This window comes from Plasmodium yoelii (genome assembly GCF_900002385.2).
Source record: "Plasmodium yoelii strain 17X genome assembly, chromosome: 1".
Taxonomy (NCBI): domain Eukaryota; phylum Apicomplexa; class Aconoidasida; order Haemosporida; family Plasmodiidae; genus Plasmodium; species Plasmodium yoelii.
The window spans coordinates 683,408-699,300 of record NC_036173.2 but is presented as its reverse complement, the minus strand read 5'-3'; the positions used below and the strand labels follow the sequence as shown (position 1 = coordinate 699,300).

Genomic DNA, 15,893 nt, shown 5'->3' with positions numbered 1-15,893 from the left:
GAAAAAGCATTATATAAATCATTATTTGTTAATAAAAAAATAATATCAGAAATTATATATTTTAAATATATATTTTTTCTTATATCACATGTTAATTACCGAAATTAAGAAAATTAAATCAAACCAAAAATGTATTACCGAAAAACAAACAGTATATAATAATTTGTATTAATATTATTATATCAATTGCAATTTCATCTGATTGGGTGAACTACTAGAAAAAACGTCGAAAATAAGATAAAGAACTATAATTATACATTTTTTTCATTTCTTATAATTTATTTATTATATTATTATAATATAGATGCAACTTTATTAATAATATTTGATACTAACGAATATGTATATAGAGTTTGTATAAAGTCATAATATGATTTAGTATGGTATATTTGTTTGTGTTAATAATATATATACATATATTTGAAAAGCAAAATATTAATTATATGTGTATGTAGATATATATATTTTATGCAAAAAAACAAAGACATTTAATATTAAAAATGCCTTATTAAAAGGAAATGTAATATATAAATATATATTTTTTTAGTTGTATCATATATTATTATATTCCATAATATTGGAGATGGAACAAATTGAATTGAATAATGATGAATTAAGAAATATAAAATGTAATTTAGATGGTTATCCTAAGACAGATTGGTTCCGTAATAAAAATGGTTTACTTTTAAAAACATATGCGTGGATTGTTAAAAATGCTATAGGAATTATATTGTTAATACATGGATTAAAAGCTCATACTCGACTAAATTTTATGAAAATAAATTTAAAAATGCAAAATAACAATGTAGGCTTAGTAGTAGACAATAATTGCTATATTTATAAAGATAGTTGGATTGAAAAATTTAATCAAAATGGTTATTCAGTATATGCGCTAGATTTGCAAGGACATGGCGAATCACAATCATGGAAAAATATAAAAGGCGATTTTAGTTGTTTTGGTGATCTAGTTGATGATGTAATACAATATATGAATCAAATTCAAGATGAAATTTCAAATGACAATCAAATGGATGATGCATCTAACAATATAGTAACAACTAAAAAAAAAAGACTTCCTATGTATATTATTGGGTATTCAATGGGAGGAAATATTGCTTTAAGAATATTACAATTATTAAACAAAAAAAAAAAAAAAAAAATTAAGGCTGGAAATTCAAATAACTATAAAAATTGTAAAATCATGTTAAACAATTTTACTAATATTAATGAAGTTGACAATGATATGAATAATTATGATTCCGATAATTCCTGTGCTAGTACCTCTGCTACGACAAATACTATTACTAGTGATAAAGACAAAGGATTCTATAATTATTTAGATAAATTAAATATTAAAGGTTGCGTATCTTTATCTGGTATGATGGAATTTAAAACAGGATGGAATTCTGAAACCAATTCACTTAAGTATTTTTATTTGCCTATATTAAAATTTCTGTCTTATGTCGCGCCTCATTTACAAATTTCGTTAGAATTTTGTTATAAAGGCCCAAAATATGTTGCTAATATATCTAATCATGATAATTTTCGAAATAATAGTGGAATAAAATTAAAATATATATATGAACTTATAAACGCATCGGTTAAATTGAATTGTAATATTAATTATATGCCAAAAGATATTCCTTTATTATTTGTGCATTCAACAGATGATAGTATTTGTTCTTATGAAGGGGCTGTTTCGTTTTATAATAAAGCAAATGTTAAGAAAAAAGAATTACATACTGTTGATAATATGAATCATTCTACAACAACAAAACCAGGAAATGAAGAAATTTTAAAAAAAATTATTGAATGGATTTCTAATTTAAGAAGGAATGATTAAGATGAAAAGAAAAATTAAATATAAAATCTCCGTTAATAATGTTTATATTAATTATTTTTTTGTTTTTTTATAAACATAAATGTAACTTTTTCGATTATTTTTTTAAGTCAAAACAAGAAAAGATAATAATAAATATATTATATCTTTTTACTTTATATATATTTTCTTTGTTATTTCAAATATTTTTTTAAATTAAAATTGTATATAATAATTTTAGTTGCAATTTGAAGATTTAGGGTTCAAGGTTATTTTGAATTATATATATTATAATATGTTCATTTTATGAACATTTTTATTTAACAAAACCTCTTATTTGTACCCCCATTTGTTTTAATTTAAATTATAGTTTCCCGATAAATCAGTAATAAACATTATATATATAAAGTTATAAAATTAGAATCCAATTCATTTTGAGTAATTGTCTACGCTATAATATGAGAAGATTAATACACATATTTTATAGTATTATGAAATAAATCTTTATATATTTTAATATACAATTATAAATTACAAGTACACGAACTATAAATCAAGACTCGACAAAAAGTCATTATTTATAACGCAATGCAGATTTATGAAACCATTCTTTATAATGTCTAAAAAAACATATATTAATGAAAAAGTATATTATAAGAAATTATTTCATTATTTTATATTGGTGTTCATATTTTGATTTATATCAATAGACATAGCTTTGTGGAATTTATTTATTTTCCATAAAGATATAATATTAAATTATCATCCATCAATATATAAGATTTATGGTTGATATATATATTATATTTTAAAACCGATAAAATGAACGCATTAAGATATATATAATTCAATATAACCCTAAATCCTCATATAGAGAAGACATGCATATTTTATATAGCTGTATTTTTTTCAAAAAATATAATAAAAACGGTTTTTTATATTTTCATTTAATTTTTAAGTAAATAAATTAATTTATATAAAGTAATAAAAACGTAATATTTTTTTTAATTATAAAAAACATTTTATAAAACTATAATTAAAATTGAATAGAATTAATCTTATTCATATATTAAAATATAATAATTAAATATTATTTTTATGTAATAATTATATTTGCTTTTTACTTTTTTAAATGTTTTATAAGTTTTTAAACTTTACCGTTTTTTAATTCCCTCAAAATGTTTGCTTAAACCTCTATATGTATGCTATATTGTAATATTAATATTAACTTCAAGTTACTAAAAAATATATATTGTTTTTTATGTTCTTACTAGTATATATATAAGTCATTGTTTTTGAAGTGAATACCTATATAATAGAATCTACAATCTTATATTTAAGTTAGCAATAATGAAAAATAAGCTTTGTCTATGTATAATTGCAAATAAGCAATACTGAAGATGAAGACAATATTATTAGCCCTAATTTCCTCAATAATATTTAGTATAGTTTTAGCAGAAGACTCTGAACCCGAAGAGTCTTCCACGGGTTGCATAATATAAGAACAAACGACAAAAATACATCATATTATATATAAATATGTCTATACTAATTAATTTTGTACACAAATATAATAATAAATTAACATAACACTATTTGATATATTTTTAATTTTGTTATTTTTTTAGTTTTCATTCTTAAAAAAAAACAAACAAAAGCCATGAGATAGATAAATCACTTGAAAATACGGATTACGACCCGATTTTCCCGATCTACAATTTATAGATGAATTCGATCCAATGTTAATAGAAATTTACAAAATACGTAAAACTAAATTAGATGAACCCTTTATCTCAGAAACTGATGATACTATCGTTGATGAAGTGATCGGATTTTTAAGGAGAAAATGACATCATAAGAAGATGATGGTATATTAGACCATATGAAGTAATGTATCCCTAAAAATAACTATTGAAAAATCGAAGGTATTATATAGAATATATTTTTTTTATCAATAATAATATTAATAAGAAAACGATTAAATACTTGCAAATGTTTCAAGTTATATACTTTTTTAATTAATTAAAATTATACATATTTTCGTTTTCCTTTTTAAAATTTTAAAAGAGCGTTTTCTTATATTCATGCTAAACATATCCAATATATTTTTTTAGTAAAATTTGTTTTTGTGCATACCATTTTTTTAATATGTTTAAATTTCTTGTCATTTTTAATTACATTTGAATGCTATAAATATTTAGTGTGATTTTCATGTAAAATATTACAATTAAATATGTTCATAATTTGTTATTTTTTTAAATTAATAAACAATAAAACATATAATAGTAGCAATTTAATTTAGTGATTTTGTCTTATACAATTTTATAGAATTACTATTCCCATTTAACTATGAAGAATCCAATTATGAATATAGGAATGTTATATATATTAATATTTTGTTCTAACGTTACGAAAAAAATATGTTATTTAAGTTATGCAGATAAAAGACAATCATGAAATAAAACTATGAATAAAAAACACATATATAATGGAGTCAAATATGATTTCATACATATATTATCATAATACTATTAACTCAATTAAACAAATGTAATGTATCTATGAAATTGCTTATAGTATTATTCTATTAATAAACTTCAAAAGATGAAAATTTGTCTAATTTTACTTACATTATATAAAATATAAACATATGTGTATATTATAAAACTATACGCATAAAAATAATAAATACTATTATTATAACAAACGGGTCAATCGCATTCCAATTATTAATTATTTTCGGAACATTCTTTCACAAATTTTATACTATAAATAACGAAAAAATTCATATAAATATATATGTTATCGTTTTATTCAAATATATAATCAAAATAATATCACATTTATTTTAATAATTACATAAAATTATAAACTTAAAATATGAGCTCATAAATGTAGAAAATATCAGCACAATTCATTCGTCTATAGGTATCACACGAACAATCTTGTAATTTAAGTAATAATTAAAAATAATTATTTTGTTCATTTTTTAGTTCGATATCACTTTAATATAATTATTATACGAAGATTATTCACTTGGTTTATCATTTGAAGGTTCCTTTTCTAATTTTTCTTTTAAAAGTAATAAAGAATTTAAATGTTCTTTACTTTGGGGGGTAACATCACGCTGAGCAGTTTCATACTCCAATGTTACATTAGGAAGACGTTGATAGTTATATGAAGATTTTTGATTTTTTTTATCTCTTTTAAATATATTAAAACAACTAACTCCTTTATCATATTTAGGATTTTTATTCTTTAATTGTGTTTCTTGTTTAGAATCTATATAAATTTTCCTATTATTTATTGTTATTCCTCTGGTACCACGAAAGGTTTTATTTCCTACATCAGATGCCTTAGATCGATTATACAAAGGAATAATCATACTAATATATATATGCGTTAATATATGTGTCACAACATGTAAATAACCATTATTATACAATTTTCTATATATTAGTTTATATTTTGTTTTGACAACTTACTTTCTGTTCGGAACATTGTATTGATATAGCCAAAATGGTATATAAGGCAACACAAACTAAACTAAATATTCTTTTATTCATTTTCTTATTGATAAAAAGTGTTTTAAATCAGTATGGTTTAAATAATAAATATGTTTTATTCTTTTCAGTCTAATTTTTATCTATTATTATTGTAAAACAATAATGCTATTAGTTAATATTACAATTTATTTAACTTTAATTTATATAAACAAATTATTTGATACTTATGAGAGTATATTATAATGAAAATATATATTGTTTCTATTTTAATCATTCACAAATTTATGATTTTGAGATTATAAGTTAACAAAATTTAATATTTTATTTTTACTTTAATATAAATAATAACAATAAATAAATAATATAATTTATTTTTAATGTATACAAAAATATATATAATAATTCATTCGAAATACATAAAGTTGTGTGTGTTTGTTCTATATATTTTTTTTTATTTGAACCATTATATTTAATATAACAAAATTATTTTTAATACTTAAAATATAAATATATTAGTGCACTAACTTACATGCATATATCACCATATAAATATATAATAACTCCTGTAATCGAAGATATAGATATACAGTTTCGAAAATTTTATATTTATGTTTTTTTCAAATAGCATCCCATTTTCGTACGGAATATATTACTTTAACTATAAACAAATAAGTTTATGTAACAAATTCAGAATAAATATATTTTTTGCATATTTTTATATAAATAAGTCTTTAGTATAGTTTAAAGCCTCATTTAATAATGTGTTCGATACTTTATATGTTTCTATTGTTTGTCTACAAGCAAATTAATATATATTAATTATGGTAATCAAATATTATATGCATATATATTGTAAATCAATATATCCAAGCGTACGAAAAACAATTAACAACAGTTGTTGTTTGTTATACTTCTCAAATGTTTAATATTATTTAATAATATTCTACATTTTATTTTTCTTCGTTTTTTAAAATATATGGCCTCCATAGATTGATATGTAATAATTTTATTTGTATATATATCTAGGAATGTACACCATCAAATATATTATTTCTATTAAAATAATATAAAATATTCATATTTTCAAATATAATCAAATTACAATATTATATCTCAAAAATAATACACATAGAACCAATATATTGAATGAGATACCAATTTATTTTTATCTCAAATCGAAAAATGAAATACACTTAATGCTACTAACTCTTATTTTCATCATATTCATTTAACATATGTTAAGACGCTTTTTGTATTTAAACAATACAATATTTTGAATTTTATAAATAATAATTAAAGACAAATAAATATTATAATTCAGTTATAATAGAGAATTTCATCATATATAAATTTTATTTTATGTTTTATTATAAAATAAGAAACAAACTCTTGGCATGTATAATATATACACAATACTTCTTTATATTAATAGACAAGTTTACTATTTATTATTATTTAAATTTATATATTTTTTAAATTCGACTTCAAATATAAGTTAATTAAATTTATTATATAAATAATCATCTTTTCTTCTATAAACAAAAATTTAACAAAAAAAATAAATTAATAAATGGTACAGGGTCGGATTGCATAAGTTTGTATATATTTAATAATCCCATTTTCTCATCGACGCAATTTACGACTTTACCATTTCTTCAATTTATAACTTATTCCATCTATTTTCCTTACTTCCCCTTCTTCCCCATATTCTCATTTTAAACATTATAATTATTTAAATCAATATCCTCCTCTAGGATCAAATCGATTCCAATATTTGATCAATTCCCCCATAAACCATTAACAAAAAATTAACAATAAATACAGAAAGTAAATAGTTCAACGGATTTACCATTAAGTTATATTAACATGCAATGCAATTCTTATAATTTATCAAAATATATTTCTTTATGGTTCTTTTTCAAGCCATCTTTATCTTCATTTTTTTTTTTACATATTTAGACTTAATATAAATCTTAAGACTACACCTTATCCTATACATATTTTTAATAGCTTGTTTCCTATATATATTTAAAACAATTCATTAAACTAATAAATATTATCAAATTATAAAAAATTAAATGCAATATAATACTTAACCCTAACCAGAATATGCGTCCCACAAATACAATCTGAACCCTGACACACAACATAAAACAATATAAAAATTATGCAAAAATGATTTCCAAATAGACATTTTCTTGAAATGTATTAATCATCATTACTATTTATGAAATAGTCGCTCTCTTCGAATCATATATTAATGATCTATTTTCTTTATTTTTTTAGTTTTTCTCTTAAGTGTTGTTTTTTTGATCGTTTTCGAAATCCAAATAATGAATACTAATATAAAATGTTAAAAAACGTATAATTTTTTTGTTAATGTTTGATATATTTAATGAAAATAATTTTTTAATTCCTTATTATTTACCTTGTAAGCAATTCCCCAAAAAATTGCTATTGCAGCTAATATCGGCAAAACTATAACTAATTTATTTACTAGTGATGAGCCTGATAATATAGTGTCATAACTCTGAATTGTTTCAATATCTGATTTATCTTCTTCACTCGATATTTCAGTTCCTTTAGTTGCTTTAGTTACTTTAGGATCTTCTGGATTATCTTTTTTGAGTGTTTTTTCTGTTGGTAATGAAGGACGATCTATTGGCATATCATTAAAGCGAATACCTTTTCCAAAATAATAATAATAATTTGATAAAACATTTAATATTTTATTGTATGAACTGTCTTTAATATTTTTATCATCATCAAAGAGTTCTTTATATTTATCAATAAATTTATTAGTATATTTTGAAAAATCGCTATTATTTTTTTTCGTATAAGCAGTATACATATTACATAACAATTTAAGTGATTCATAAAATTTAGGCATATTATCAATATTAATATTCATATATTCCTCTACTTTATCTATGATCTTCTTATAATCGGTATAGGTTTTATCATCAATTTTATGCTTAGAGTACTCCGCGTTATCTTGTATATGCTTAGAATAAAAATCGTTTATTGTGTTGATTCCTTCATGTGGCTTTAGGTTTAAAATATAACCTAGCCATATTATAATGCTTACAGAATCATTCTTAAGAGTATTGGGATCAGCTGAAAAACTCAATTTAACGAAAAGTTCATAAATTAACCATAAACATCCAGCATTAATCTTGTCAATATCGTTATTGCAACTTTCTTTAGGGCAATATTTCTTGAACGTTCTAGAATTAAAATCATATTCTCCAGAACCCTTCAATTCATCGCGAAAAAACTTCCTAAAAGTATCAAAATCGTCACACTAAGAAACAATTTTAAAAAATCAAATAAGCATGTCTATTAAAATTAACACATTATTAATTTATAGATAATATAATATCAAAAATCCGTAATAACAAATATTTTTATTCAAGAAACTGTATGTACCATTTTACTAATTGCCATAATGAAATTTTATTTTTGAACTATAAATTAAGTACGTCATATTAATTTCATATATACTGCATCAAAACAGGAAGCGTAAACTTATATTTTCTAAATAAAAATTATCTGTAATAAACACATTTTATTTTTAATATTAATTTAAAATTAATGTAAAGTAATAATACAATAGTAACATCATAGTAAGTTTATATATATTTATGAAAATTAGCTAAACTGCCTTAAAATGGAGATATTTATTTTGGTCATATGTATAACATAATTTATGCTAAATTTATGATTATTAATGATATCCATTATAATTTTATTATAAAAATTTAAGGAATATTATAATGAGCTTAAAATACCCCCCTTATATTTATGTCTCAATATAGAAAAATACAAATTTGTTTATCATGTTTTAATAAATAGATTTATGCCCCGGAACCTATAAATGTGTAAAAATCAATAAATCTATTATTCGTATAATTTTCGAAAGTATATAAATATATTTTTTCTATTATATTTTAAATATTTACATACTTGTTTCTTATAACATATAATATAGTTTTTTCTAAAATTGTAACATTTACAAAATAAGTTGCATTGTTCCCTTTTTTAATTGCGTATACATAAATTTATATTATTTGTAATTAATATAGATAAATTCATAATACATTTTAATGCGTTAAATAATATTATTTTTATTCGTATATACTTCAATTTAAATGTATACCTTATTGAGTAATTTTATAATATATTTTATGCATAATTATCATTTTTTAAAACAACAATTAGCACTGAACCCGCTTTTATTAAGTTATTAATATGCTTAAATAAGTCTTTAAATGCATATTGTTTTTAAAATAATATTTAGTAAATATTAAATATATAACATATAAATAACTCTGATGTAAATTTTAAAGTATAATAGAAAACTATGCATAATTAGGTTATCATGTTCCCCTTTGAGAGGAGAGAGATAAGATATATTTTCTCTTTTTATATATCAATTTATATAAATGTTCGTTAAAATTTCTACATAGCTCATTTTTATCTTATACATATATGGTTATATTTATCATTGTATATACATTCAAATATTTTATTAAAAATTCTATATTTAATTCTATGATAAAACAATGTTGTTTGTGATTAAAGACGATTCATTAAATATTGATAATATAATTCGCATTAATATGGAACAATAAATGGCATTTAACATTGAGTCTTTATCTTTTCTTTACTTATCCAGTTATTTATAATATAAAATCATATATCTCAAATTGTATCTTTAACATATATATATAAATGATACCTTTATAATATATTATTACGCGTCTTTTCGATAAAATTAATATTAATATTTAATTATATGAAGGCTTCACAAAAAAACAATATTTTAATATTAGTTATTAGTATAGTATTTTGTTATATTATATATATAGGCATATAATAACAACGATATTATATCTATCATATTATTTATAATTATTAAAACAAACTATAACATGAAATTTTATTAATATACTTATATTTTATTTTTTAAACATTTTAAATGTAATATATTTCCAATTTATTTATACCCCAAAACTATAAAATTTTAAATTAATAGTGATTAATCTATTATTATACCTTATGATAAATAAATTAAAGCGTATAAAACAACTTCTATTAATGTAAATGTAAAGGAAATACAAAAAGAGAATAGTAACTACAATTAAAACTTCAAAAATCCTTAAAAGCATAATAATATTTTATAGACTATGTTACATTGTCGATTCTCGATCGATATTCATGAATCTATCTTTTGTGAATATCTATTATATATTGGTAATATGTTTAATTAACAATAAAAATATACCCATTAACGTGAAGGTATATTATAATGTAAACAGTTATTCCAAATGATTCTAGTCATATACTATAGACTTATATATAAGATTACTATGTAGTTTTGTTGGAAAGTTATAATTAAACAAAAATAATAATGACACAAATAATAAGTTTTACTAAATAAATTTTCATCAAATAAAGAAACATATTGTGTTATACATAATTCAATATAACCACAGATTAACATATTTTATATAATAGACAATTGTGATATAGCATAATATGAATTAATATATAGCCAATATCTATATTAACACTCAATTGAATATATTATAACAATGAAAAAATGTTATACGACCCCTTTCATATTAATGGAAGTACCCCTTTGGGGGTTACATATTTGGATTTCAGGTCGAGATTAAACATATAGGAATGGTACATATATTTAATTAGCATTCAATTATAAAAAATTAAATACAATATAATACTTAATCCTAACCCCAATATGGGTCCCACAACATAAAAATTATGCAAAAATTAATTATTTTCAAATAGACAATTTCTTAACATATTAATCATTATTACTATTCCTCGAATAGTCACTACTCTTCGAATCATATATTAATGATCCATTTTCTTCTTTATTTTTTTAGCTTTTCTCTTAATTTTTGTTTTTGAGATCGTTTCCGAAATCCAAATAATGAATACTAACATAAAAATGGAAATGTATTATATATTTTTTGACAATCGCATATAAAGAATCACGAAAATAATTTTTAAATATTATATTTATTAATTCCTTATTACTTACCTTATATGAAATTCCTAAAAAAAATGCTATTGCAGCTAATATCGATAAAACTATAATTAATTTATTTACTAGTGATGAGTCTGATAATGTAGTGTTAGCAATCAGGTTTGTCGTTGCAATATATGACTGATCTGTTTCACTCGATGGTTCAGTTTCTTTAGTTACTTTAATACCTTCTACATGATCTTTTTTGGGTATTTTTTCTGTTGGTAATGGTGGAAATTTCATTTGTGTATTACGAATAGCTCTGTTTTTTTCAAAATTACTATAATAATTGGATAAAATAAGTAATATTTTACTGTATGGACTGTTGTCAATATTAATATTATCATTAAGGAGGTCTTTATATTTATCAACAAATTTATTAGCATCTTCTGAAAAAATGGTACTTTTACCTTTCGTATAAGAAGTATTCATCTTACATAGTAATTTAAGTAATTCATCAAATTTAGACATATAACTAATATTAATATCCATATATCCCTTTATTTCATCTATGATTTCCTTATAACTTTTAAATTTCCCATCATTAAGTTTATTCTTAGTGTACTCCGTGTTATTTTCTATATAATTATAATAAAATTCTTTTAATGTGTTGATGTTTTCAGGTGGCTTTAGGCTTAATTTATAACTTAACCATATCATAATACATACAGTCACATCCTTATAAACATCATGGTAATGTGATGTACCAGATGTACCAAAAAATTGATTAAATAACCATAAACACCCAGCGTTAACTATATCCGTATCAGCACTGCATTCTCCATTGGGACAATATTTATTAAATGTTGCCTTTTGAAAATTATATTCTCCAGATGCTTTCAATTCATCTTGAAAAAGCTTCCTTAATGTATCAAACTGATTGCACTATGAAGTAATTTTAAACAAATTTAACAAAATGTCATTAAAATTAAATTTACTAGTGATATATAGATAATAAAATATCAAATAATACAATAAAATTAAATATTGTTAAAAAACAAATATACCAAACGATCAGCCATTATAATGGAATTCCATTTTTAATTTGTAGATTAATCTACATCATGTTATTTTTATGTATATATATACTGACAAAATATATCCTATAAATGAGTCCCCTATATCACATTTGTCGTATTAAACACATTGTTATTTTTAATAATAATTTAGAAATAATATAGAATAATATTACTAAAGAAATATTATATTTACTTTTATTAGAATTTACTAAATTGTCTTAAATTATAATTGGTTAATACATATTTGATCATATGTATATATAATATAATTTATACATAAAATAATTATTATTAATAACCTTTTGCATATTTTTATTGTGAAATTTAAGGAATTTTATAAAGAATTTAAAAAATATATACTTATACACGTGCTTTAATATAAAACATAAACAACTCCCTAAAACTAAATACTGCACACATATAAAAAATCAAGAAAGTTATTATTATTATAATCCTTAAAGTATATAAATAATTATTTAATAAGATAGACTAAATACTTATATACTTGTTTCTTATAATATATAATACAATCTTTTCTAAAATTATAATATTCACAAAATAAGTTGAATTGTTCCATTTTCTATGCAAATTACATAAATTTATTTGTTTTTATTTAATATAGATAAATTCATAATTCATTTTAATGAATCCAATAACTTTATTTTTATTCCTATATACTTCAGTTTAGAAGTATTCTTTATTGGGTAATTTTATAATATATTTTGCATATTTTTTCCATGATTTAAAGCAACATTTAGTACTGAACCTGTATTTATAAGTTTAAATAAGTCTTTGAATGTAAATTGTTTTAAAATAATACATAGTAAATATTAAATATATAACATATAAATAAATATTGATTTAAATTTTAAAGTATAATAGAAAACTATGCATAATTAGGTTGTTATATTGGCCTTTAAGAGGAGAGAGATAAGATATATTTTCTCTTTTAATATATAAATTTAGATAAATATTCGTTAAATTTTCTACATAGTTCATTTTTATCTTATATATTTTATTGTTATAATTATCAATGTATATGCATTCAAATAATTTATTAAAAATTCTATATTTTATTAATTCTATGATAACGTAATGTTGTTTTAAATTATAAAATGATTATTCACTAAACACTAATAATATAATACGCATTAATATGGAATAATAAATGACATTTAATATTGAGTCTATCATTTTCTCTATTTATCCAGTTTTCTATAATATAAAATCATATATCCCAAATTGGATCTTTAACATATATATATGATACCTTTATAATGTATTATTATGTCTTTTCTATAAAATTAATATTTAATTATATGAAGGTTTCACAATAAAACAACAGTTCAATATTAATTATTGATATTTTATTAAATTATATGTATAATCATATAATAATATCGCATATTATCTATCATATTGTTTATAATTATTAGAACAAAATATGAAAATTTATTAATATCTTTATATTTTTATTTTAACTATTTTAAAATATAATTTATTTATACTTCAAAATTATAAAGATTAAAGATTAAAAATTAATAATGATTAATATAATATTATGCCTTATGATAAATAAATTAAAATATATAAAACAACTTCTATTATTACTAATTAACTTTAATACAAATGTAAAATACAAAAAGAGAATATCAACTACAATTAAAACTTCAAAAATCCTTAAAAGCATAATAATATTTTATAGACTATGTTACATTGTCGATTCTCGATCGATATTCATGAATCTATCTTTTGTGAATATCTATTATTACAGTTCAGTTGGATAACATGATTTAAATTAAAATAAATGATACAAATAATAAGTTTTAATAAATAAAATTTTCATCGAATAAAGAAATGCATTGTATATTATGATATGCATAATTCAATATAGCTCTGGACTAACAAGCCTTATATAATAGATAATAAGGGTTCTTATGTATAGTTACCCCAAAACTAGCAATAAAATATATAATACAAAGTTATAATATTGCCCATTTCATATATATGAACGAATTAGACATAAGTATTATAACTTATAAAAAAATGTTATGTGACCCTTTTCATATTAATGAAGGTATCCCTTTTTTGGTTGCATATTTGAACTTCATCTCGTGATTAAACATACATGATGGTATATATATTTAATTAGTTTTCAAATTATAAAAAATTTAAAAAGATATAATACTTATCCCTGACCCATAACACAAAAACCATGATCAAACATTATTTCGGAATAGACAGTTTCTTAAAATATATCAATCATTATTACTATTCCGGAAATAGTCACTACTCTTCGAATCACATATTAATGATCCATTTTCTTTATTTGTTTAGTTTTTCTCTTAAATGTTTTTTAGATCGCTTCCGAAATCCAAATAACGAATACTAATATAAAATGTTAATAAACGTATGATTTGTTTGTTAACGTTTGCATATATATAATGAAAATAATTTTTTAATTCCTTATTATTTACCTTGTAAGCAATTCCCAAAAAAAATGGTATTGCAGCTAATATCGGTAAAACTATAACTAATTTATTTACTAGTGGTGATTCTGATAATGTAATGTTAGAACTTGGGGTTGGCGTTTCAGTATCTAATTTATCTGTTTCACCCGATGTTTCAGTTTCTTTAGTTACTTTAATACCTTCTACATTATCCTTTTTGGGTGCTTTTTCTGTTGGTAATTTAGGACGAGTTATTGGTGTATTATTAAAGCGAATACCTGTTTCAATATTATTATAATAATTGGATAAAACATTTAATATTTTATTGTATGAATTCCCGTTATTATTATTATCATCATCAAAAAGTTTTTTATATTCATCAAAAAAATTATTAGCATATTGTGAAACATCGGTACTTTTACCTGCCGCATAAGCAGTATACATATTACATAACAATTTAAGTAATTGATAAAATTTAGACATATTACTAATATTAATATCCATATATTCCTTTGTTTCGTCTATGATCTTCTTATAATCGGTATATGTTGTATCAACATTTTTATGGTTAGAGTACTCTTCGTTATTTTCTATATGACTATAATAAAAATCGTTTATTGTGTTGATGTCATTAGGTGGCTTTAGGCTTAAAATATAACCTAACCATATTATAATGCATACTGCATCATTCTTAAGAGTATCGGGGTCAGCTGAAAAACCAGATTTAATGAAAAAATCATAAATTAACCGTAAACATCCAGCATTAATCTTTTCAATATCGCTATTGCATTTTTGTTCAGGGCAGTATTTCTTGAACGATCCAGTATTAATTTTATATTCTCCAGAATCTTTCAATCCATCGGGGAAAAGCCTCCAAAAAGTAGTAAGCTCTCTACACTAAGAAAGCATTTAAAAAAATCAAATAAAAATGTCTATTAAAATTAACTTATTATTAATCTATAGATAATATAATATCAAAAATATGTAATAACAAACATTTTCATTCAAGAAATTGTAGTACCACTTTACTAATTGACATATTGG

At 21.0% G+C, this 15,893-nt stretch overlaps 5 protein-coding genes across 5 annotated transcripts; 1 reads left to right on the top strand and 4 right to left on the bottom strand.

Moving 5' to 3' along the window:
* Positions 1-583: 583 nt before the first annotated feature.
* On the top strand, positions 584-1,843 carry PY17X_0115700 (lysophospholipase, putative; the record flags this gene model as incomplete). Its single annotated transcript, XM_723144.1, has 1 exon — positions 584-1,843. One exon carries the CDS (start codon positions 584-586, stop codon positions 1,841-1,843), a length of 1,260 nt encoding a protein of 419 aa, XP_728237.1.
* A 3,004-nt stretch (positions 1,844-4,847) lies between these two features.
* Positions 4,848-5,385, bottom strand: PY17X_0115600 (fam-c protein; the record flags this gene model as incomplete). The annotated part of the gene is made up of 2 exons (XM_022957873.1): positions 4,848-5,174; positions 5,305-5,385. 2 exons carry the CDS (start codon positions 5,383-5,385, stop codon positions 4,848-4,850), a joined length of 408 nt encoding a protein of 135 aa, XP_022811287.1.
* Positions 5,386-7,599: 2,214 nt separating this feature from the next.
* On the bottom strand, positions 7,600-8,772 carry PY17X_0115500 (PIR protein; the record flags this gene model as incomplete). Its single annotated transcript, XM_022957871.1, has 3 exons — positions 7,600-7,665; positions 7,754-8,629; positions 8,755-8,772. 3 exons carry the CDS (start codon positions 8,770-8,772, stop codon positions 7,600-7,602), a joined length of 960 nt encoding a protein of 319 aa, XP_022811286.1.
* A 2,453-nt stretch (positions 8,773-11,225) lies between these two features.
* PY17X_0115400 (PIR protein) lies at positions 11,226-12,402 on the bottom strand (the record flags this gene model as incomplete). The annotated part of the gene is made up of 3 exons (XM_022957870.1): positions 11,226-11,291; positions 11,396-12,265; positions 12,388-12,402. The coding sequence occupies 3 exons, from the start codon at positions 12,400-12,402 to the stop codon at positions 11,226-11,228; spliced, it is 951 nt and encodes a 316-aa protein (XP_022811285.1).
* A 2,322-nt stretch (positions 12,403-14,724) lies between these two features.
* PY17X_0115300 (PIR protein) lies at positions 14,725-15,888 on the bottom strand (the record flags this gene model as incomplete). Its single annotated transcript, XM_022957869.1, has 3 exons — positions 14,725-14,787; positions 14,877-15,746; positions 15,871-15,888. 3 exons carry the CDS (start codon positions 15,886-15,888, stop codon positions 14,725-14,727), a joined length of 951 nt encoding a protein of 316 aa, XP_022811284.1.
* Positions 15,889-15,893: the final 5 nt, after the last annotated feature.